Source organism: Bombina bombina, chromosome 7 (assembly GCF_027579735.1).
Source record: "Bombina bombina isolate aBomBom1 chromosome 7, aBomBom1.pri, whole genome shotgun sequence".
NCBI lineage: Eukaryota > Metazoa > Chordata > Amphibia > Anura > Bombinatoridae > Bombina > Bombina bombina.
In genome coordinates, this window is record NC_069505.1 from 495,874,518 (window position 1) to 495,899,289 (window position 24,772).

The 24,772-nt window shown below is 39.1% G+C and overlaps 1 protein-coding gene across 1 annotated transcript in view; it reads right to left on the reverse strand.

Moving 5' to 3' along the window:
- Positions 1-295, reverse strand: part of LOC128666847 (cytochrome P450 2C15) — an 18,165-nt gene extending 17,870 nt beyond the window's left edge. The window contains exon 1 of the mRNA XM_053721649.1: positions 1-295. This exon is cut by the window's left edge and continues 95 nt beyond it. Coding sequence (XP_053577624.1) covers positions 1-85 — 85 coding nt within the window. The 5' untranslated portion in view covers positions 86-295.
- Positions 296-24,772: the final 24,477 nt, after the last annotated feature.

A 24,772-nucleotide genomic window follows, 5' to 3' on the forward strand; every position in this document is an offset into this window, starting at 1 on the left:
TTACTTTACGCCACCATGAGATCAGGTACAGAAGGATGGTGACGCAAGTAGCTAGAAGGATTGTTCCTGATATTCCGAGAGCCATTTAGTTAGTGAGAGGACTTCAGCTGCTATCTTTTAGTTTCCTAGTTCCTCTCTCACTGTCACTTCCTGTCTCTCTGTGTCTCTATTTAACTAACTATATGTTGACGGACTTTGTCCATCAGATAATATTTTCTACCATTACTTAGTCTGTATATTGTCGAGAGGCATGTCTGAGTGTTGTACAAGGTCACTGTACATTGTAATCTCTATGTCGTAATCCAAAAAAAGAGGTGTGTAATGTGTAAGGCATAATATTACTTGGCAAGCCCATTTATGGCAAAGATTCAAGTCTTAGTCAAATACAATTAGTTTATGAGAACCTGCACAATGTTCTATACCAGTGATTTTTAACCTTTTTTTTGCCGTGGCACACTTTTTTACATTAAAAAATCCTGTGGCACACCACCATCCCAAAATTTAAAAAAAAAATCACACATTGTAGCCTAATACAGCATATATATATATACACATACACACAAACACACACATACTGTATGTATTGTGCTGTTATGCCATGCCTCCTACAAACTACCCCTGCACTGGGAGTAAAAAACAAGCAAAGTTTAAAAAATATGTCACACTGTTGTCAGTCTGCCGTGGCACACCTGAGGATCTCTCACGGCACACTAGTGTGCCACGGCACACTGGTTGAAAAACACTGTTCTATACTGTGTTGAGATGCAAGCTTTGCATGAGCATTCTATGGAAATATCTATAATGTCACAAAACTCATTTTAAACAAATATCTGTGTGTTTCTCTTTTCTAACAATTACTAAAAATTGTGTATTCAGGACCAGTGCCAATGGACTTCGAACTCAACCTTTAAATCTCCCTGTAATATATTTAATTAAAGAAAGTTAAAGGACCAGTCAACACAGCACAAAACACAAAATCAAAATAAATATACAGCTACATAGAGGATTACGTTTTTCCTAGAAGAGGATGGGCTCACTGTGAGTGACAAATTTTGTCTTCCAATCCAAGATTAGCCTATTTGCATTTTTCCCCCATTGTGTGTATGTGAGCGTGCACATGACCCCCCCCCCCCCCTCGGACGTGCACCATTGTCTTTATAAATTACAAGCAGGCACAGCATGAAAGGGAGCAGCTCTGCTGAACAGCAATTAGAGCAGGAGCTGTGTCCTTTCATGTCAGTTGGATTGGTGCCACATTATAGTGCTTCTCTGTCTAATATATATTAGTGCACTCACATAACAATAGCAGCATAAATATTTATTTTGCTCCCCTTGCATGAACATTTTCACTGTAAAAAAAAAATAATTTCTATTTTTCTTAAATTATAATGTTCCCATTTTATAGTAAGTCTGTGTAATTTTGCACTTCCAATTACTTATTTTATAATTATCATGCCTAGTTTTGATTTATAGGCTACGCATGCTACATATCTATTTATACATTTATATTTTATATTGTCTTCCATTGATCCTCTGCAGGCTATTTACATAATGGAATTTATAGTTTTTATACCTTAGAAAGCACCCTACGTGCTTTTATAATTTGCCATTTATTTTTACTTTATAGGCTAACCCTGCTACTTCTCTTTTTAACATTTATTTTTCATAAAGTCTTTTACTGATACTCTGCAGGCAATTTGGATCTTAAAATACAAGACATTTTACTTATCGTACCTACAAAAACACTCTATTCTCTTTTTAAGGCTAACCCTGTTGCATACCTGTATGTCAACCTCAATTACATGCAGATATTTTTTGTTTGTTATTTCCTGTCTTTGCATGTAAGGTATTTTTATCTGTGCAAAATCCTTTATAAGCACCCTACTGCCTTTTCAAAGCTAAACCCATCCAAGGCAAAGCCTTATATGCAAAGAGGGTAAATAATAAACGCTAAATCTCTGCATGTAATTGCGGTCTTCTAATTGTACACATACAGCTATGCAACAGGGTTAGCATAAAAGAATAGATAGAAAATACAATATGCTACGAAATGTATTTCTCTATACTTTATTACTTTTATTGGCTAACCCTGCTACATACATTTGTACTTTTCTTTCGTATATTACAATCCTTTGTTACCCAGCATGTCATTTTGCACCCTTAGAAAGATGAAGTTAGAAAGCTCCCTACTTGCTTTTATAATTTATAATTGTCATACTTTTTTGCATTCAAGGCTAACCCTGCTGCATATATGTATGTAAAAAATAATTAGAACTCAATTTCATGCAGATATTTTCCGTTTGTTATTTCCACCTTTGCATGTAAGGTATTTTTATCTGTGCAAAATCTTTTACAAGCACTCTACTGGTTTTGCAAAGCTAAACCTTTCCAAGGCTAACCCTTACTTGCAAAGGGGGGAAATAACAAACGCTACATCTCTGCATGTTTTGCGTTCTTAGAATTTTATACATACAGATATGCAACAGGGGTAGCATAAAACAAGAATGGATAGAAAACACCAAATGGTATGAAAAGTATTTCTCTATCCTTTATTCTTTTTATGCATGCAAATTTGCTCTAGAAATAAGGGAAATCCTACAAACTCTATTGCATATCTATGTATGTAGACCTCTATTAACCCCTTAACGACCGAGGACGTGCAGGGTACGTCCTCAAAAAAAAGGCAGTTAACGCCTGAGAACGTACCCTGCACGTCCTCGGTGTGGAAAGCAGCTGGAAGCGATCCTGTTTGCTTCCAGCTGCTTTCCGGTTATTGCAGTGATGCCTCGATATGGAGGCATCCTGCAATAACCTTTTGAAGCCATCCGATGCAGAGAGAGCCACTCTGTGGCCCTCTCTGCACCGGAGATCGGTGGCTTCCTTCGTTGGTGGGTGGGAGCATTACCGGGAGGCGGGTGGCGGCCATCGATGGCCCTGGAGATGTGGAGGGGGGCGGGATCGTGGGCGGGGATGCCCGGGGGCGCGCACGGACGCGCGCGCGTTCACGGGAGGGCGGGGGCGGGCGCGTGCACGGGGAGGGAGTGGGTGGGAACCGCTACACTACAGAAAAAGGTGCAATCAGTTTAAAATAAGTGAAAAAAAAAAACGATCAATGAGGTGGTTGGGGTTTGTGGTGGTGGTGGGGGGGGGGGGGTTTGGGGAAGCTACACTACAGAAAAAAAAAACTAAGAAAAAAAAGCACTTTTTTGTGTAAGCTGGGTACTGGCAGACAGCTGCCAGTACCCAAGATGGCCCCAATAAGGCAGATAGGGAAGGTTACAGAGCTGTTTTGGGGGGGATCAGGGAGGTTGGAGGCTAAGGGGGGTCCTATACAGCAGAATAATTATTATTTTTTTAAAAAAAAAAAACCTAAACCCCCCAAAAAGCTTTTATTTTAGTACTGGCAGACTTTCTGCCAGTACTTAAGATGGCGGGGACAATTGTGGGGTGGGGGAGGGAAGGGAGCTGTTTGGGAGGGATCAGGGGGTCTGATGTGTCAGGTGGGAGGCTGATCTCTACACTAAAGCTAAAATTAACCCTGCAAGCTCCCTACAAACTTCCTAATTAACCCCTTCACTGCTAGCCATAATACACGTGTGATGCGCAGCAGCATTTTGCGGCCTTCTAATTACCAGAAAGCAACGCCAAAGTCATATATATCTGCTATTTCTGAACAAAGGGGATCCCAGAGAAGCATTTACAACCATTTGTGCCATAATTGCACAAGCTGTTTGTAAATGATTTCAGTGAGAAACCTAAAATTGTGAAAAATTTAACGTTTTTTTTTTATTTGATCGCATTTGGCGGTGAAATGGTGGCATGAAATATACCAAAATGGGCCTAGATCATTACTTTGGGTTGTCTACTACACTACACTAAAGCTAAAATTAACCATACAAGCTCCCTACAAGCTCCCTAATTAACCCCTGCACTGCTGGGCATAATACACGTGTGGTGCGCAGCGGCATTTAGCGGCCTTCCAATTACCAAAAAGCAATGCCAAAGCCATATATGTCTGCTATTTCTGAACAAAGGGGATCCCAGAGAAGCATTTACAACCATTTGTGCCATAATTGCACAAGCTGTTTGTAAATAATTTCAGTGAGAAACCGAAAGTTTGTGAAAAAATTTGTGAAAAAGTGAACGATATTTTGTATTTGATCGCATTTGGCGGTGAAATGGTGGCATGAAATATACCAAAATTGGCCTAGATTAATACTTTGGGATGTCTTCTAAAAAAAAATATATACATGTCAATTGATATTCAGGGATTCCTGAAAGATATTAGTGTTCCAATGTAACTAGCGCTAATTTTGAAAAAAAGTAGTTTGGAAATAGCAAAATGCTACTTGTATTTATGGCCCTATAGCTTTCAAAAAAAGCAAAGAACATGTAAATATTAGGTATTTCTAAACTCAGGACAAAATTTAGAAACTATTTAGCATGTTTTTTTTTTGGTGGTTGTAGATGTGTAACAGATTTTGGGGGTCAAAGTTAAAAAAAGTGTGTTTTTTTCCATTTTTTCCTCATATTTTATAATTTTTTTTATAGTAAATTATAAGATATGATGAAAATAATGGTATTTTTAGAAAGTTAATTTAATGGCGAGAAAAACGGTATATAATATGTGTGGGTACAGTAAATGAGTAAGAGGGAAATTACAGCTAAACACAAACACCGCAAAAATGTAAAAATAGCCTTGGTCCCAAACGGACAGAAAATGGAAAAGTGCTGTGGTCATTAAGGGGTTAAATTCTTATATTTTTCATTTGTTATTTTCCCCCTTTTCATATAAGTTATATTTTCTGAGGTGTTATGAGTCGAACAAAAGTGGCCGACTCAGACGTTCTTATAACAAATCTAATTGACAAGGCTCTCAATGTATAATTGTGAGGTGTTAGCAGTTGAATACAAGTGGCAGACTCAGACCTTCTCATAAGAAATATACATGCAAAGACTCTCAAATCTAATTGACAAGGCTCTCAATTTACATTTCTGTATTGTTATGAGTTTATTAAAATTGGCAGACTCAGACATTGAGGCCTGTTTATGAAATGTCTGTCGGACCTGATCCGACAGTGTGGATCAGGTCCGACAGACATTGCTGAATGCGGAGAGCAATACGCTCTCCGTATTCAGCATTGCAACACCAACCTCTGCAGACTCGCAGCCGCCAGCAGGGGGTGTCAATCAACACGATCATACCCGATCGGGTTGAATTCCGGCGATTTCTGTCTGCCTCATCAGAGCAGGCGGACAGGGTTATGGAGCAGCGGTCTTTAGACCGCTGCTTCATAACTGGTGTTTCTGGCGAGCCTGCAGGCTCGCCAGAAACACAGGCCCCCAAGCTTGATAGATAGGCCCCATTATCATTACAGATGTAAATGTAAATAGTCCCCATGTAAATTTCTGATGTGGCTGGCACAGCATAAAAAAGGAACAGCTATGCTTTAGGGCATTTTGAGCTGGAGCTGTTCCCTTTCATTCCAGTAGTATTGCTGCCGTATTATTGTGCTTCTCTTTTACTACAATGCCTCCAAAAAGACCAAGTTCATCATGTATGGATGAAGATTACCTTAAAGAATTCCTGCGTCTGGTAAGTTTTAAAAACTGTATATATGTATTCTGTCTTATTTTCAAGTGTTTGTGTGGTATGACAAAAAGGCCTATCAATTCTATTACACAATATGTTTATATATTACACAATATATATGTTTACTTTGGATAGCCTTATGAATCTGTCATGCATTTTGTAGTTATTTACACTCTATGGGGTCTATCTATCAAGACCGCTGCTCCATAACCCTGTCCGCCTGCAGCAGGCGGACAGGAATCGTTGGAATTCAACCCGATCGAGTACGATCAGGTTGATTGACACCCCCCTGCTGGCGGCCAATTGGCCGTGAGTCTGCAGGGGGCGGCATTGCACCAGCAGCTCTTGTGAGATGCTGGTGCAATACTGAATACGGAGAGCGTATTGCTCTCCGCATTCAGCGATGTCCGACAGACATTTGGTAAATAGGCCCCTTTGTGTCTAACAGATTTATAGCAGGTATATTCCATCAATTTACCACCCTCATACCTTTATTGTACATTTATTCCATACATCCACCATACTCACATTTGTCTTGAATCTGCTATCCTCTAAACTAACATTGTGTCCCCTTATTAAATTTTTTTGTTTTGTTATAGAGAGAGTTGATGAATGCTCGGCGTTACAGTAGACCATTGCCAGTGCCACCGGAGGAAAGAGATATATGGGACCCCATTATTGATATCCCTCAGCATAAAAATTCTGAAATCAATTGTTCCACTAACTCAATTGTTAGAAGGGGACATACTGAGTGGTACTTATGTGGTCATTGCAAATCTATGAATACTGAAGTGGAGTCTATCTGTTGTAAAGAAATAAATAAAATTACAGATATACTAACCTGGGATCAGGATAAGAACTGTATTACTGAGGTAGACTACCTAAGAAACCGCCTACTGAACCGTGATCACATGAAACATTTACATAGATATTCTAGGCCTTATAGGTACAGTTAGACATACTTAATCTTACATAAGGAATATTTTTATTATTGTATCTTTAAACAACATTGCAATATACTTTATATATTTATTTTGTTTGCTTTGGCTGTAAAATATTTCTGAAAAGTGTGTCTGTTCCATTCCCTGCTAGAGAAGCTAAAGTTCTGTAATCATACTTAGAGGACCACACAGTAGAGTTGCATAATCTATAAATGCATATTAAAAAGACAATGCAAAATCATTTAGTTTGAATTTTTTAAATAAGTAGTTATTATTTTCTGACAAATGTGAAAGTTAGGTACATTTTCCTTCCTAATGCATCATGTGACAGCCTCAGTCAATCACAAAATGCATATATGTATACCATGTGAATCCTGCACATGCTTAGTAGGATATGGTACCTCAGAAAGTGTGCATATAAAAATATTAGGCACATTTAGATAATTAATTGGAATGTTTGAAATTCTGTGCTCTATCTGAATCATGAATTTTAATTTTGACTTGAATGTCCCTTTAATTATGCTGTCATTTACCTCAGCCTGCAACATTCTACCCAGTGATTAGTTAGCTCAGAGTGCAAGCTTAATGAAAGCTGTCTACAGCATAGAGACCAGGGGCAGGTTTCGGCGCAAGCGTGGAAACCTGCGCCGCCCGTAGTTTCAGCTCGCAACTCGAGCTATACCATATATGGCGCCGTCAGATGCTAAAGTGCTGTAAGTCTGACAAACCAGCGATGTACAGAAATCTGCGTAAGTACACATTTCTGGAGTCGCCTGTGACTTATGGCACTTTAGAAACTGCCGCCGCTGCATAAAAAACCTGACTAAGTTATTAAATCAACCGTTACTGTCTAGCATGCCTCCTAAACATAGCCCGACAGGTATACCCCTCTATCCGCAATCCCCCCTCTCACTATTAAATAATAAATATATTAACCCCTAAACCGCCGCTCCCGGACCCCGCCGCCAGCTACATTATCTATATTACCCCTAATCTGACCCCCCTACACCGCCGCTAGCTATATTAAATGTTTTACCCCCTAATGTGAGCCCCCTACCCCGCCGCCACCTATTTAAACTATATTACCCCCTAATGTGAGCCCCCTACACTGCCGCCACCTATAATAAATGTATTACCCCCTAATCTAATCCCCCTACACCGCCGCCACCTATATTAAAATTGTTAACCCCTAATCTAATCCCCCTATACCGCCGCCACCTATATTAAATTAATTAACCCCTAAAATACAAAAATTTCCCTACCGCTAAACCTAAGTCTAACCCTACAAATAGCCCTGAAAAGGGCTTTTTGCGTGGCATTGCCCCAAAGTAAACAGCTCTATTGCCAGCCCTTAAAAGGGCTTTTTGCGGGGCTTTGCCCCAAAGTAATCAGCTCTTTTACCAGCCCTTAAAAGGGCTTTTTGCGGGGCATTGTCACAAAGTAATCAGCTCTTTTGCCTGTAATCTAAATCCCCCTACACCGCCGCCACCTATAATAAATGTATTAACCCCTAATCTAATCCCCCTACACCGCCGACACCTATATTAACTATATTAACCCTAATTATATTGGGGTTAATATAGTTAATATAGTTATATTATATATATTAACTATATTAACCCTATCTAACTCTAACACCCCCAACTTAATTATTATTAAAATAAATCTAAATAATATTAATAATATTAACTAAATTATTACTATTTAAAACTAAATACTTACCTATAAAATAAACCCTAAATTAGCTACAATATAATTAATAATTACATTGTAGCTATTTTAGGGTTTATATTTATTTTACAGGTAACTTGGTATTTATTTTAACTAGGTACAATGGCTATTGAATAGTTAATAACTATTTAATAGCTACCTATTTAAAATAATTACCAATTTACCTGTAAAATAAATCCTAACCTAAGTTACAAATACACCTACACTATCAATAAATTAAATAAACTACAAATAGCTAAACTAAAATGCAATTAAATACACTAAACTAAATTACAAAAACAAACACTAAATTACAAAAAATAAAAAAAGATTACAAGAATTTTAAGCTAATTACACCTATTCTAAGCCCCCTAATAAAATAATAAAGCCCCCCAAAATAAAAAAATGCCCTACCCTATTCTAAATTAAAAATTAACCAGCTCTTTTACCAGCCCTTAAAAGGGCTTTTTGCGGGGCATTGCCCCAAAGTAATCAGCTCTTTTACCTGTAAAAAAAAACACAATACCACCCCCCAACATTACAACCCACCACCCACATACCCCTACTCTAAACCCACCCAAACCCCCCTTAAAAAAACCTAACACTAACCCCCAGAAGATGTCTTCATCCAAGCGGCAAAGAAGAGGTCCTCCATCCCGGCGATGTCTTCATCCAAGCGGCAAAGAAGAGGTCTTCCATCCCGGCGATGTCTTCATCCAAGCGGCAAAGAAGAGGTCCTCCATTGGTGCGAAGTAATCCTCCAAGCGGCATCTTCAATCTTCTTTCTTCCGGCTTCTTCCGACCTCCGACGCGGAACATCCAGCTGGCCCGATGACTGAACGACGAATGAAATTTCCTTTAAATGATGTCATCCAAGATGGCGTCCCTCGAATTCCGATTGGCTGATAGGATTCTATCAGCCAATCGGAATTAAGGTAAGAAAATCTGATTGGCTGATTCAATCAGATTCAAGTTCAATCCGATTGGCTGATCCAATTAGCCAATCAGATTGAGCTCGCATTCTATTGGCTGATAACACAGCCGGGCCGAACTCTTCATCCAGATGTGGTCCTCCATCCCGGCGATGTCTTCATCCAAGCGGCAAAGAAGAGGTCCTCCATCCTGGCGATGTCTTCATCCAAGCGGCAAAGAAGAGGTCTTCCATCCTGGCGATGTCTTCATCCAAGCGGCAAAGAAGAGGTCCTCCATTGGGGCGAAGTAATCCTCCAAGCGGCATCTTCAATCTTCTTTCTTCCGGCTTCTTCCGACCTCCGACGCGGAACATCCAGCTGGCCCGACGACTGAACGACAAATGAAATTTCCTTTAAATGATGTCATCCAAGATGGCGTCCCTCGAATTCCGATTGGCTGATAGGATTCTATCAGCCAATCGGAATTAAGGTAAGAAAATCTGATTGGCTGATTCAATCAGATTCAAGTTCAATCCGATTGGCTGATCCAATTAGCCAATCAGATTGAGCTCGCATTCTATTGGCTGATCGGAACAGCCAATAGAATGCGAGCTCAATCTGATTGGCTGATTGAATCCGGGAGCGGCGGTTTAGGGGTTAAACACTTTATTAGGGATTGCGGCTGGGGATCACGGTTGACAGGTAGATAGACATTGCGCATGCGTTAGGTGTTAGGTTTTATTTAGCAGTTCGCGGTTGACAGGTAGATAGACATTACGCATGCGTTAGGTGTTAGGTTTTATTTAGCAGTTCGCGGTTGACAGGTAGATAGACATTGCGCATGCATTAGGTGTTTTATTTTGCAGCTAGTTTAGGGAGTTACGGGGCTCCAATACACAGCGTAAGGCTTACTACGCCTGCAATTTGTGGCGAGGTGAAAATGGAGTAAGATTTCTCCATTTTTGCCACGTAAGTCCTTACGCTGTATATTGGATACCAAACTGCGCGGGTTTGATATACCTGTCTATGGGCCAAAAAACTACGGCCGAAGGCAGAAATATACGAGCGTAACTTCTATGTTACGCTGTATATGTGATACCAAACCCGCGCAAAAATTTGGCGTCGCCGGCTCTTGCGGGCAATGATTTATATCGGATCAAGGCCCAGGAATATGGATTCTGCCAGGTTTTTCAATCTAAATTTGTCACAATGGAATATCAGGAGACATATATTTGTATCAGATATAATTTCATTTTTTCAATTCCTTTTTTAAATATAATGTTTAGTTTCAAGCACAAGAGGTTGTCATGCGTATATCTATAATTATGACATTTTGCAGAACATTGATTTATATATTTTGTTTTATTAGCTTTATATGTTTTGAATCATCATAGTTAGTATGTGTGTGTGTATATATATATATATATATATATATATATATATATTTACTGTATATCTATATCTATAACTCTCTATCTCTCTATCTATCTGTCTGTCTGCCTGTCTGTCTGTCTGTCTATCTGTCTATCTATCAATTAATCCAGTTTGCTCTTGGGATTCTAATAGATCATTTGGGCTAATTCTAAGAATTTTTCTTTGGCTTCATTAGCCTTTCAACAGAAAGAGTTCTAATATATATATTTTTAAGTAAAATATATTTATATATTTATTGATCACTGTTAAAGGGACAGTAAACACCAGAATTTTTGTTGTTTAAAAAGGTAGATAATCCCTTTATTACCCATTCCACAATTTTGCATAACCAACACAGTTATATAAATACACTTTTTACCTCTGTGATTACCTTGTATCTAAGCCTCTGCAAACTGCCCCCTTATTTCACTTCTTTTGACAGACTTGCATTTTTAGCCAATCAGTGCTGACTCCTAGGAGCTTCATGTGCCTGAGCTCAATGTTATCTATATGAAACACATGAACTAACGCCCTCTAGTGGTGAAAAACTTTCAAAATGCTTTCAGATTAGAGACAGTCTTCAAGGTCTAAGAAATTAGCACATGAACGTCCTAGATTTAGCTTTCAACTAAGAATACAAAGAGAACAAAGCAAAATTGCTAATAAAAGTAAATTGGAAAGTTGTTTAAAATTACATGCCCTATTTAAATAATATAAGATTATTTTTTACTTTACTGTTCCTTTAAGACTTAGGGGTCAATTTATTAATGGTCGAGTGGACATGATTCGCTGTATCGAATCATGTCCGCTCAACCTCGCTAAATGCCGACAGCATCGGTGTTGGCATTTAACATTGCACAAGTATTTCTGGTGAAATGCTTGTGTAATGCCAGCCCCTGCTAACCGGTGGCCAACTGGCCGCTAGCAGGAGCCGTCAATCGTGCCGATCGGATAAGGATGATTTCAGTTCGCCACCTAAAAGGGAGCGGAGAAGTTAAGGAGCTGCGGTCTTACAACCGATGCTTCTTAACTTCTGTTTCTCGCGGACCAGAAATGATGGGGCGTCGGTGAAGCATCCGCTGCTTAATAAATTGACTCCCTAAGTGTTTACAAATATTTTTTTCTAAAAAGGTAGCTTTTACTACAGCTCAACTAGATATTTGTTTTTAGACAACACTTATTCAAACATACATCATGCATCATACAGTTAGTCTAATGCGGTGTTTGGTTAGTGCGCAAGCGATACGTTTTTTGTTTTTTTTAATAACGCACTCCAATTGAAGTCTCTATGGGGAGAAGAAGTTAATGCAGTCACGATAGCTCAGCTTTCAACTTGTAATACGCGTGCTAACCTGCCCACGTTAAAATATTACTTTGAGCAGAGTTTACGACACGCAAAAACTCTAAATACAGAGCCACTTGTAATCTGGCCCTATGCTCACTTACTGGACCAACGCAAAATCTTGTGATATTAAAGCAGACATCCTCAAACTTGGCCCTCCAGAGGTTTTGGAACTACATTTCCCATGATGCTCAGCCAGCTGATATGCTGACTTAGCATCATGGGTAATGTAGTCCCAAAAGTCTGTAGGGCCAAGTTTGAGGATGTCTGTGTATTAAGAGGATATTAACCCAATTTTTTTCTTTCATGATTCTGATTGAGCATACAATTTTAAGCAACCTTCTATATTTAGCCACCAATCAGCAATCACTGCCCATGTGCTGAACCAAAAATGGGCGGGCTCCTATGCTAACATTCTTGCTTTTCAAATAAAGATACAAAGAGAACGAAGAAAAATTGCTAATAGGAGTAAATTAGAAAGTTGCTTAAAATTACATGCTTTATTTGAACCATGATGAATCATGAAAGAAAAAAAAATGTGTTTCATATCCCTTTAAGTAAGGCAGGTCCACTAAGGACAATCTTATTTCATACCCAAATACGTTGATGAAAACGTTGAAAAGGCATTAGATATCAGAAGGGTTTGCAAACCATTTATTTTTATGTATTTGTGGGACATTGGAGCCTATCTATCTTGTGATAGACATTGGGGCCTATCTATCAAGCTCCGAATGGAGCTTGAGGGCGCGTGTTTCTGGCGAGCCTGCAGGCTCGCCAGAAACAGTAGTTATGAAGCAGCGGTCACAAAGACCGCTGCTCCATAACTCTGTCCGCCTGCTCTGATGAGGCAGATGGGAATCACCGGAATTCAACCCGATCGAGTACGATCAGGTAAATTGACACCCCCTGCTGGCGGCCAATTGGCCACTAGTCTGCAGGGGGCGGCATTGTACCAGCAGCTCACAAGAGCTGCTGGTGCAATGCTGAATACGGAGAGCGTATTGCTCTCCGCATTCAGCGATGTCTGTCGGACCTGATCCACACTGTCGGATCAGGTCCGACGACTACAATTAATGGACAAAGAATGTACATAAAGAACTGTATACTGTAGAATCACAGTAGCTGTTGTATGAGGCAGATGTCCTACACTATTATGATTGAGGTATTAATTTGTGAGTGGTCTTATCTACCTGCTTATTTCACTATAATCAAATGCTGCTCTGAGGTGGCGCAGGAAAATCACAGAGAGCTCTCTCTCAGTGACTGACAATCCCTTCTCGATTGGTCGTGCGGAAGAATGGGGCGGGGCATTACACGCTCACTTGAGTTGAGAAGTTTGTCCGCTCACTCCTTTGTACACGGGACCCTTGTACTGGAATTCTACTGGCATTCCTGAGCAAACAGGTTGGAGACTGTTTTTATACCCGCTATAATTAGCTCTAGAAGACTACAGGTTGGAATAGATCTTTACATGTGAATTAATTATCTACAAAAATAGGGTACGATTCATCGCACATATTCTGCACCTACTGTGTGCACCTACAATTCATTGTGTTAATTTGAACATTATATAGTTTTAGAATATGTATAATTATATATACAGTGTATATACTGTGTTTATATATATATATATATATATACAGTACATATATATACTGTATATATATATATATATATATATATATATATATATATATATATATATGTGTGTCATATATACGATCAGGATGATTGACAGCCCCTGCTAGCTGCCGATTGGCGGCATTTTACCAATGCTGTCTGCATTTAGCGATGTCGATCGGACATGATTTGCAATAGCGAATCATGTCCACTCGACATTTAATACATTTCCCCCATAGTTTTAACAAAGACACCATATAACCAGAAATTGGAATCAGAAACATATTTTATTATTTTCAGGAGTCACATAAAATAACCCAAGAAAAATAAAATGTATTTAATGCCAACCAACACTCATTCATGAATATTCTAGAATGTTCTTGCTAGTGTGGCAATTTAGCAACCTTATCAATATGAACTAATCACAAGCCACAGCTCAAAACTATCTTAACCCTTTGTGTAGCTACGGCATTCAGAAATACAGATAAACATCCATTTTTGTATTCAGACCATTTGGATGGAATTTCATGAGATCTACCCAGAGAGGCGACCTTTTATATGCTCTATAATCTGAAATGAGGATAATTAATGTTATGATGGATGAACTGGTAGAGAGTGACAGTGAAGAGGCTGTTATGCAATTTCTACAGAGAACTAGGAAATTAATCTCTGAATTAGCTCAGAGAAAGGATGCTGAAGCAGTAAGTGATAGTGACAAAGACCCCCAACCAGAACAACAACAGTTGGAATATTTAAAGCAACAGTACCGCATTATGCAGGAAAAATTTCAGGAAACAACTAAGATCGTAGAGGATCAAATTAAAGAACTCAGCACTAAAAGTCAAGATTCAAGGGACAGTCATTTAAGAAAAGAACCTGTTTTAATGGCTAAGACACCTCATTATAGTAACTTACCGGAAGTTGCAATAAGAAAGGACTTTAAAATTGCTGGTCAGATAGGTGAGAAGGGACAGACAGACAAATTGTCCTATACTAACCTCATGCACCAGATTGACATGGGACTACAAAGAGGATACTCTGAAATAGAGATTGTGGAATCTGTAGTCAAGGCCATAAGTCCTGGTTTAAGTCTTAGAGGTATGTTGGAAATTAAGAATGAGCTGACTCTAGTGCAACTGAAAAGAATCCTGAAAAGTCACTACAAGGAAGAGAATGTGTCAGATTTGTACCAACAACTGATCAACGTCTCACAAAATACCAAAGAAACACCTCAGAATTTTCTGTTTAGAGCAATTGAACTGAAAGATCGTCTCTTATGTGTTTCACAAGGAGAAGAATCAGATGAACACTTTGGGATGGAATTAATACAGAAGAAATTCTTAAGGTCTGTAGGTACTGGACTGTTAAGTGATCACATCAAGTTTCAGCTAAAGCAATATTTAGACGACCCCTCTGCTTCAGATGATTTGCTCATAGAGAAAATGAATGAAGCTGCCAATATGGAGATTGAAAGAGAGAGAAAGCAGAAGAAATCTCAAATCAGCAAACCAATGATGATGGAGTGTAAGTCCAGTCATCTACATTGTTCTCAGAAATCCGCTGACACCATGCCATTGATGCAGCCACAAGTAAGTAACCAAAATACTCAGCAAATTCAGAATACTAAATTGGATCTTGAAAAGGTAATACTGCAAATGCAAAAAGAAATGCTAGAAATGAAAACACTTTTGCAAAGTTCAGCAGCACAGCAGGAGCCTGTATTTATAGGGCCAACAGCCACACAGAGACTAAGCAAAAGGGCTTGTGAATGTTGTGAGAACACAGGTCAGGGAACCACATGTAACCATTGTTTCAAATGTGGTCAATCGGGACATTTTGCAAAAGGATGCAGAGTGAGAAAACAGAAATCGTTAAAAGAGAGAGGGTTGCTGTCAAGGGACAGACAGTAACCTACAGCACACCTGTGTCCCAGAATAATACACTGCCCTATATCAAAGAAGTATCAGATAAGAGTCCTCATATAGGAAGGAACACAGCAAAGGAAAGTTTAAAGCTGAATACTTCACGAAGAATACAAGATTGCATTGCTCAGCGTGCCCAGCAACCATATAATTTTACTAATGGACTGCCACCAAAAATGAACGGCGTTACCACAAAACACCATAGTAAATTGTTAAATCTCATTGGGAAAAGATGTCTTGTGAATTGTGAAATGGACAACATTCCAGTTCAAGCTTTATGGGATACTGGCTCTCAAGTTAGCCTAATCAATGAGAGTTGGAGACAACGATTCTTGCCACATACAGTGCTCAGATCATTGGAAGAATTGCTTGGACCAGGAGTTTTATGTGGAAAAGCAGCCAATGAGACTGAAATTCCCTTTTCTGGTTGGGTTGAAGTAACTTTCCAGCTAACATCAAGTAACAATGACAGAAAATCACTCTTAGTGCCACTGGTAGTATCAGACGACTGTAAAGTAGCAGAGCAACCAATTATTGGTTATAATGTAATTGAAGAAGTATTCAAAGCTACATGTGCAGAGGGAACAAAATCCATTACTGGTTTGGTCGATGTACTAAGAACAGCACTGGCAGTATCAACAAGTAAGGCCAAAATTCTGGTTAAACTTCTACAAGCAAGATGTGTACAATCTTGTGATGCCAAAATAAAGACTGGTACAAAGAACCAAAGAATTCCTGCAAATACTGTGACCAGCATCAGGTGTAATGGCCACACAGGACCTTCACTACAAAATCAGACAGTTCTGTTTACACCTTGTGACATTCACCAGTTACCTGATGGACTACATGTATGTGAGACATTAGTAACCATTTGAAGGGGACAGTTCTCTAAACTAACAATTCCTGTTTGGAACACAACCAAGCACGACATTGTTTTACCTGGTCTAACTAAGCTTGGATGCATTGAGCCTATAAAGACATTGTACCCTGCACAGATGAAGCTGAAACCGTCAGTAGATGTGTCTATCCACTCAGTAAGTAAAGAAATTCATGTATCTACGACAGGACCAGAGGATAAAATAGACAATTTAGACAAGGTCAGTTCTCTGGAGAGCCACACCAATGGAGAATTATGGGATCCAGAAGTGTCCGTAAAACATCTCACAAAGGAACAGCAGCAGATAATCAGAAATATGTTAAGGGATGAATGCAATGCTTTTGCAAAAGATGACTCTGATGTTGGATACATTCCTTCTTTACAGTTACAGATTCGCCTAAAAGATAACACACCTGTCAAGAGAACGTATATATCTGTACCAAAACCGCTGCACCAAGAAGTAAAGGAATACCTGCAAGATCTGCTAAATCAGGGCTGGATTGCAAAGTCAAAATCTTCATATTCTTCACCTATTGTGTGTGTTAGAAAGAAGGATGGTAGTTTAAGACTGTGCTGTGACTATAGAGAGTTAAACCAGAAGTCCATTCCTGACCGTCATCCAATTCCAAGAATTCAAGACATGCTTGATAGTTTAGGAGGAAGTTCATGGTTCTCCGTGCTAGATCAAGGTAAAGCATATCATCAAGGATTTGTAGAAGAATCGAGTCGACCATTAACTGCCTTTATTACACCTTGGGGTCTATATGAATGGATCCGAATACCCTTTGGTCTTAGCTCAGCACCTGCAGAATTCCAGCGAAGTATGGAATCATGTTCACTAGGATTAAGAGATGAGATTTGTCTACCTTACCTAGATGACAATCTAGTCCATAGCAAGTCATTCCTTGAACATCTAGAACACGTACGGGTCATTCTTCAACGTTATCAACAACATGGAGTTAAGCTAACAGCCAGAAAATGTGAACTTTTTAAAGACAAAGTGAGATTTCTTGGTAAAGTTGTGTCAAAAGATGGCCACTCCATGGATCCAGCAGAAATCGCACCTGTACTTGCATTGAGAGATAAAAGACCAAAGACTGTGGGAGAGCTTAGGAAATTATTAGGATTTATCTCTTATTACCGTCCCTATATCCGAAACTTCTCCAGAATTGCAAAGCCACTTTATGAACTGCTATCAGCAGACTCGGTACCTGCTATGACTTCCGTGCCTGATAGCAAGATAAGAAAGAAACAGAAATCTAGACCAAAGGTGAAAGGTCAGCTTCCCTCCCATCATTTAATCGGTTGGACTGATGACCATCAGGAAGTATTAAGCCAGTTAACTGAAGTTTTAACTCATCCTCCAGTTATGGGTTATCCAGACTATTTGACATCATTCATACTCCACTGTGATGCCTCCCAGGAAGGACTGGGTGCTGTGTTATACCAGGAACAGGATGGTAAACTAAAGGTAATTGCTTACGGATCTAGAACTCTAACACCTGCTGAGAAAAACTACCACATGCACTCAGGGAAGTTAGAATTTCTAGCAATGAAATGGGCAATCTGTGACAGATTTCGAGACTACCTATATTACTGTCCAGCCTTTGAGGTATACACTGACAAAAACCCACTAACTTATGTCCTTACAACAGCAAAGCTGAATGCCATGGGTCACAGATGGGTTGCTGAATTGGCAGATTTCAACTTTACCATTAAGTATCGTCCTGGAAAAAGAAATATGGATGCAGATGTACTTTCTCGTATGCCTCTGAGTCCTGAGCAGTACATGCAACAATGTTCTCAAGAAATAGATCCCAAAGTCAGGAGCAGCATCACCCAGGCTATTCAAGTAAACCAAGAGGAAAGAATGCCTTTGCTGTGTCCACTGACAATAGCCAATACAATTCCAATGACAGACAATGGTGAATTAAAAAGTGTAGCCGAAATTCCTAAAGGGGCTATCAGAACAGCACAAAAGGAAGACCCTGCGATTGGAAAAGTATTGAAATATAAACAAGAGAACAAGTTTCCATCAAAACATGAGTGCCAAGGTGAGTCTTCTGATTTTTCTATACTCCTGAGACAATGGCATAAACTTTATCTTGACAATGAAGGAATTATGAGAAGAAAAACACTATCAGGTTCTCAGTTAGTGTTGCCAAAGAAGTACCATCAATTAGTGTTTTAAGAATTACATGAAGAGATGGGACACTTAGGAGTTGAGAGGACTGTAAATCTAATCAGAGATAGATTCTTTTGGCCACATATGCAAAGGGACACCGAACATTACATTACTCAACAGTGTATCTGTTTAAAGAATAAACGCCCAAACAAGCCTACTAGAGCTCCTTTGAGTAATATTACCACAACATATCCTTTTGAAATGGTCTCCATTGACTTCCTTCATCTTGAGACATGTAAAGGTGGATATGAATATATCTTAGTGGTAATAGATCATTTTACAAGATTTGTTCAAGCATATGCAACCAGGAACAAGTCAACAAGAACTGTTGCAGACAAAATATTTAATGATTTTGTCCTGAAATTTGGATTTCCTATCAGGATTCACCATGATATGGGTAGAGAATTTGAAAACAAATTGTTTTTGGCATTAGGCAAGCACTGCCACATCCAAAACTCGCATACAACTCCATACCACCCAGAAGGTAATGGACAAGTGGAAAGGTTCAATCGCACCCTTCTATCCATGCTTCGTACTTTGTCATCCGAATCAAAGAAAGATTGGAAAAATTCACTTGCAAAGGTAGTACATGCATATAATTGTACACAGAGTGAAGCTACAGGATATTCTCCTTTCTTCCTTCTTTTTGTAAGATCTCCAAGATTACCCATTGATAGCATGTTTGACACTCCAGTAACTGAAAAATATCATACCTCTTCTGAATATGTGAAAACCTGGACAAAAAGAATGAATGAGGCCTACAAAGTTGCTTCAGAAACAGCTACTAAAAGTGCAGAAAGAGGTAAAGCACACTATGACAAGAAGATTTATGGAGCTGAACTAATACCCGGTAGTAGAGTACTTGTAAGAAACCTCACAGAAAGAGGAGGTCCTGGAAAATTAAGATCCTATTGGGAAGATACTGTCTATGTTGTTCTAAAAAGGAAATGTAAAGACAGCCTAGTTTATGAAGTTAAGCCAGAAACTGGAAAAGGAAAAATCAAAGTTCTGTATCGCAATTTGTTGTTGCCATGTGATTATCTACCTGTAGATCTAGGTCACAAAATAAAAGACAGACCTACTGCAAGAAACCAAGAAAACCGTAAGAATACTGCATTACAATCTGCACAAAACTTCAGTGATGAGACAGGAAGTGAGTCAGAGACGGAAAAGGAACATTGAAAAGCTTTCATTCCTATATCTCAAAGTGATCACAGAGATGGAAACACAGCAGATCTGAATCCAGAAGCTGATGAGTTCTACCCACATCAGTTAGGGACCAATGAAAGTCTTACAGAGATTGTTACAGAAGAAAATTCTTCTGAAGATGAGAGATCTGAAAATCCATCAGGACAAATGGAAGAGGAAATGTCATCACCTGAAAACTCAACAGAGATAGTTGAAAGTGTGAGTGATGAGGATGAGGACTATTCAGATACCATTCCTCTAAAAAGACTAAAATCCAGCCGAGAAAGGAGACAACCAAAGACTTTGACTTATGATACTTTAGGTCAACCCAGCATAGTTTCCAGAGATCCAACAGTACAAGCCATACAGTGTAGAAATGTTTTACCTGTCTACCCTGATATGGTATCTAGATCCAGATTGTTTTGATGTAGATTCTAAACATTGGTAAATCTGTCAGGTTTAATGTTCTAATGTTTGTATATAAAATTATGCCGCAATTATTCATGTACAGAGCAAATGTTAAAGATGTCAGGTTTAATGTTCTAATGTTTGCATATAAAATGATGCCGCAGTTATTCATGTACAGAGCAAATGTTAAAGCAAAAGCAGTAATTTTGAGATGATGGAACTAGATAAGATGGGAAAAGTTTGCCCAAAGGTATTGGTTGAAATTATAAACTGACATGGTGAATGTGTATCTAGTCTTCCACCATGCTGGGTCAAGTAAAGGGACAGAGTAAGAGTGTGTACTCTAGGTTACCACCATCTTTAGTCTGACTACAGTAACTTACACAAGTGAGGAAAGGGGTTTACCAAATAGCTTGCTGTACGAGCAATAATACCTCACCAGGTACTATAGCGCGCAATAGGACTAGTGAGAAATTGTGACGTACTCCTGACTACCCAACGGTGTTGTCAGACAACAAGCACATATTGTTTTACCATACAGGGTTGGCATATGTCGAGGACGACAAAAAAGTTTGTGGGGGAGAGTGTAAAGAATGTAAAAATAGACACCCCCCAAAATAATATTCTAATAACATGTTAAGGTTCTCTTAGTGAGGACACATTGACACTCTAAGATAAACTCCTGTTTGTAGAGAGAGGACACATTTACCAGAGCACCTGCTGCAGGGAAGGGAAACTTAGTTACTTGTTTCTGAGGGGAACCTTCTTTCAGTTACACACTTGTTCCCTCAGTGATGAGTGTTCTCCATTTTATTGCAGTTCATAATAAAGCACCCTAATTTCACCCAACCCCGATCGCACTGTGGAGTTTATTTATCAGAAATGCAACATGAAGGACTTGATGAAATTATCGACAGTGTTTAGAAATAGCTGTATCTGCCTTTGGATTTTCAGCATTCTGAGGACGCTGCAATATTCTATCTTTGACAGACCTTTTAGCATGCCCCATGTACTGTACCTGACTTAATACGTTACACCACATAGGGAATTATGCAATTTAAAAGACTACTCAATGCAGTAGAATTACATTATTGTCAAGTACATAATAAAAAGACAATGCAATATCCCTTACACTGAATTTCAAATAAGCAGTACATTTTTTTATGACAAATTCATTTTTTCTCCCATTTTCCGGCCCCCTGTATCATGTGACAGACATCAGCCAATCACAGACTAGTATACGTATACCATGTGAGCTTGTGCACATGCACAATAGGATCTTGTTCCCTGGAAAGTGTGAATATAAAAAGACTGTGCAAAATGTTATAATGTAAGTAAATTGGAAAATGTTTTAAAACTGCTGCTCTATCAGAATTATACAAGTTTCCCATAGACTTGAGTGTCCCTTTAAGTAAGACTCAATCTGATATTGTCTCTAAGTATTAAGTATAAGATCTAGAATGTATTGCTGTGGGTTATCCACAGAATTCTGAAACAATGTAGGGAAGAGATAGCAAGAAAGAAGAAGAGCAGAGTCAAGGAGAATCCTAATGGTCATTGTAAAAATGATAAAATGTCTTTATGTACTACTAATTATTCTCTGAAATATACAAAAGCCGGGTCGGCTTAACCATGGAACCAAGTGAGTCCAATGTACCCAGACAGCACATGACAATAGGCAGCGGTCTAAAGACTGCTGCTCCATAACTGGTCCGCTGCCTCTGAGGCTGCGGTCTGCAATCCGCCCGATTCTATAGGATCGGGCTGATTGATACCCCCTGCTAGTGGCCGATTGGCTGCAAATCTGCAGGGGGCGGCATTTCACAAGCAGTTCTGGTGAACTGCTTGTGCAATGTTAAATGCCGACAGCGTATGCTGTCGGCATTCAGCAATGTCTGTCGGACATGATACGCTACAGCATATCATGTTGGATAGACCTTGATAAATCGGCCCCAGTATGTTTATTCATTTTTTTATTCCATCCACTGTTTGTAAAATTCAATAGCGCTCAAGTGAACGCATTTACTTTCAACTTGTAGTACCCACGCTACTTCTGATACATGCAATCACCTGCGATAAACCTGATATCACTCGCACGCAACAGTTAGCACGCCACTCGTAACCTCGCCCTTTATTATATATTATGACCACATTCTATATGTTACCAAACAATAAAGGCTTCTAACAGCTTATCACTAAGATCAGCCAATAAGAATACTCTCACTATGCTGCAATAAATTTGCTACTTGTGCCATATAGGTCTAGTAACCCTAACTTTTACCTACCCCACTGAAATAAAGTCTTAATGAAACCATTTGTGGTCATTAACCCTCCTTTATATATATATATATATATATATATATATATATATTTCATGTACCTAGGGCCCAATAGCCAATAGAATAAGAGCTACTGTAATTCTATTGGCTGATTAGAATAGCCAATAGAATTACAGTAGCTCTTATTCTATTGGATAATCAAATTAGCCAATAGAATTAAAGAAGCTCTCATGCGATTGGCTGATTTGAATTTGAAGGCTCAAATCAGCCAATAGGAATTCAAGGGACGCCATTTTTAATCGCGTACCTTGAATTCCTATTCAGTGTACGGCGGCGATCGTATAAAGAGGATCCTCCACGCTCCATGGCTCCGGTCTTCAGTTCCAGCGTCGCCGATCTTCAGTTCCTGCATCACCGGTCTTCAGTTCCAGGGAGGATGGTCTTCAGCTCCGCGGTCATCGGTCTTCAACTCCTCCGCTCCGCGCTGGCTGGTTCCTGGAAGAAGAAGAAGAGATCGCCGCCTGGAAGAAGACTTCTCCGCCTGGAACAGGACCTTCTCCGCCGGTCTTCAGGACAGGTAAGGAGCACTTGGGGGTTAGACTTAGGTTTTTTTAAGGGGGGATAGGGTGGGTTTTAGAGTAGGGGTGTGTGGGTTATAATGGGGTAGTTTATTTAATTTATTGATAGTGTAGGTGTATTTGTAACTTAGGTTAGGATAGTTTCCAGAGATCCAACAGTACAAGCCATACAGTGTAGAAATGTTTTACCTGTCTACCCTGATTGGTATCTAGATCCAGATTGTTTTGATGTAGATTCTAAACATTGGTAAATCTGTCAGGTTTAATGTTCTAATGTTTGTATATAAAATTATGCCGCAATTATTCATGTACAGAGCAAATGTTAAAGATGTCAGGTTTAATGTTCTAATGTTTGCATATAAAATGATGCCGCAGTTATTCATGTACAGAGCAAATGTTAAAGCAAAAGCAGTTATTTTGAGATGATGGAACTAGATAAGATGGGAAAAGTTTGCCCAAAGGTATTGGTTGAAATTATAAACTGACATGGTGAATGTGTATCTAGTCTTCCACCATGCTGGGTCAAGTAAAGGGACAGAGTAAGAGTGTGTACTCTAGGTTACCACCATCTTTAGTCTGACTACAGTAACTTACACAAGTGAGGAAAGGGGTTTACCAAATAGCTTGCTGTACGAGCAAGAATACCTCACCAGGTACTATAGCGCGCAATAGGCCTAGTGAGAAATTGTGACGTACTCCTGACTACCCAACGGTGTTGTCAGACAACAAGCACATATTGTTTTACCATACAGGGTTGGCATATGTCGAGGACGACAAAAAAGTTTGTGGGGGAGAGTGTAAAGAATGTAAAAATAGACAACCCCCAAAATAATATTCTAATAACATGTTAAGGTTCTCTTAGTGAGGACACATTGACACTCTAAGATAAACTCCTGTTTGTAGAGAGAGGACACATTTACCAGAGCACCTGCTGCAGGGAAGGGAAACTTAGTTACTTGTTTCTGAGGGGAACCTTCTTTCAGTTACACACTTGTTCCCTCAGTGATGAGTGTTCTCCATTTTATTGCAGTTCATAATAAAGCACCCTAATTTCACCCAACCCCGATCGCACTGTGGAGTTTATTTATCAGAAATGCAACATGAAGGACTTGATGAAATTATCGACAGTGTTTAGAAATAGCTGTATCTGCCTTTGGATTTTCAGCATTCTGAGGACGCTGCAATATTCTATCTTTGACAGACCTTTTAGCATGCCCCATGTACTGTACCTGACTTAATACGTTACACCACATAGGGAATTATGCAATTTAAAAGACTACTCAATGCAGTAAAATTACATTATTGTCAAGTACATAATAAAAAGACAATGCAATATCCCTTACACTGAATTTCAAATAAGCAGTACATTTTTTTATGACAAATTCATTTTTTCTCCCATTTTCCGGCCCCCTGTATCATGTGACAGACATCAGCCAATCACAGACTAGTATACGTATACCATGTGAGCTTGTGCACATGCACAATAGGATCTTGTTCCCTGGAAAGTGTGAATATAAAAAGACTGTGCAAAATGTTATAATGTAAGTAAATTGGAAAATGTTTTAAAACTGCTGCTCTATCAGAATTATACAAGTTTCCCATAGACTTGAGTGTCCCTTTAAGTAAGACTCAATCTGATATTGTCTCTAAGTATTAAGTATAAGATCTAGAATGTATTGCTGTGGGTTATCCACAGAATTCTTAAACAATGTAGGGAAGAGATAGCAAGAAAGAAGAAGAGCAGAGTCAAGGAGAATCCTAATGGTCATTGTAAAAATGATAAAATGTCTTTATGTACTACTAAT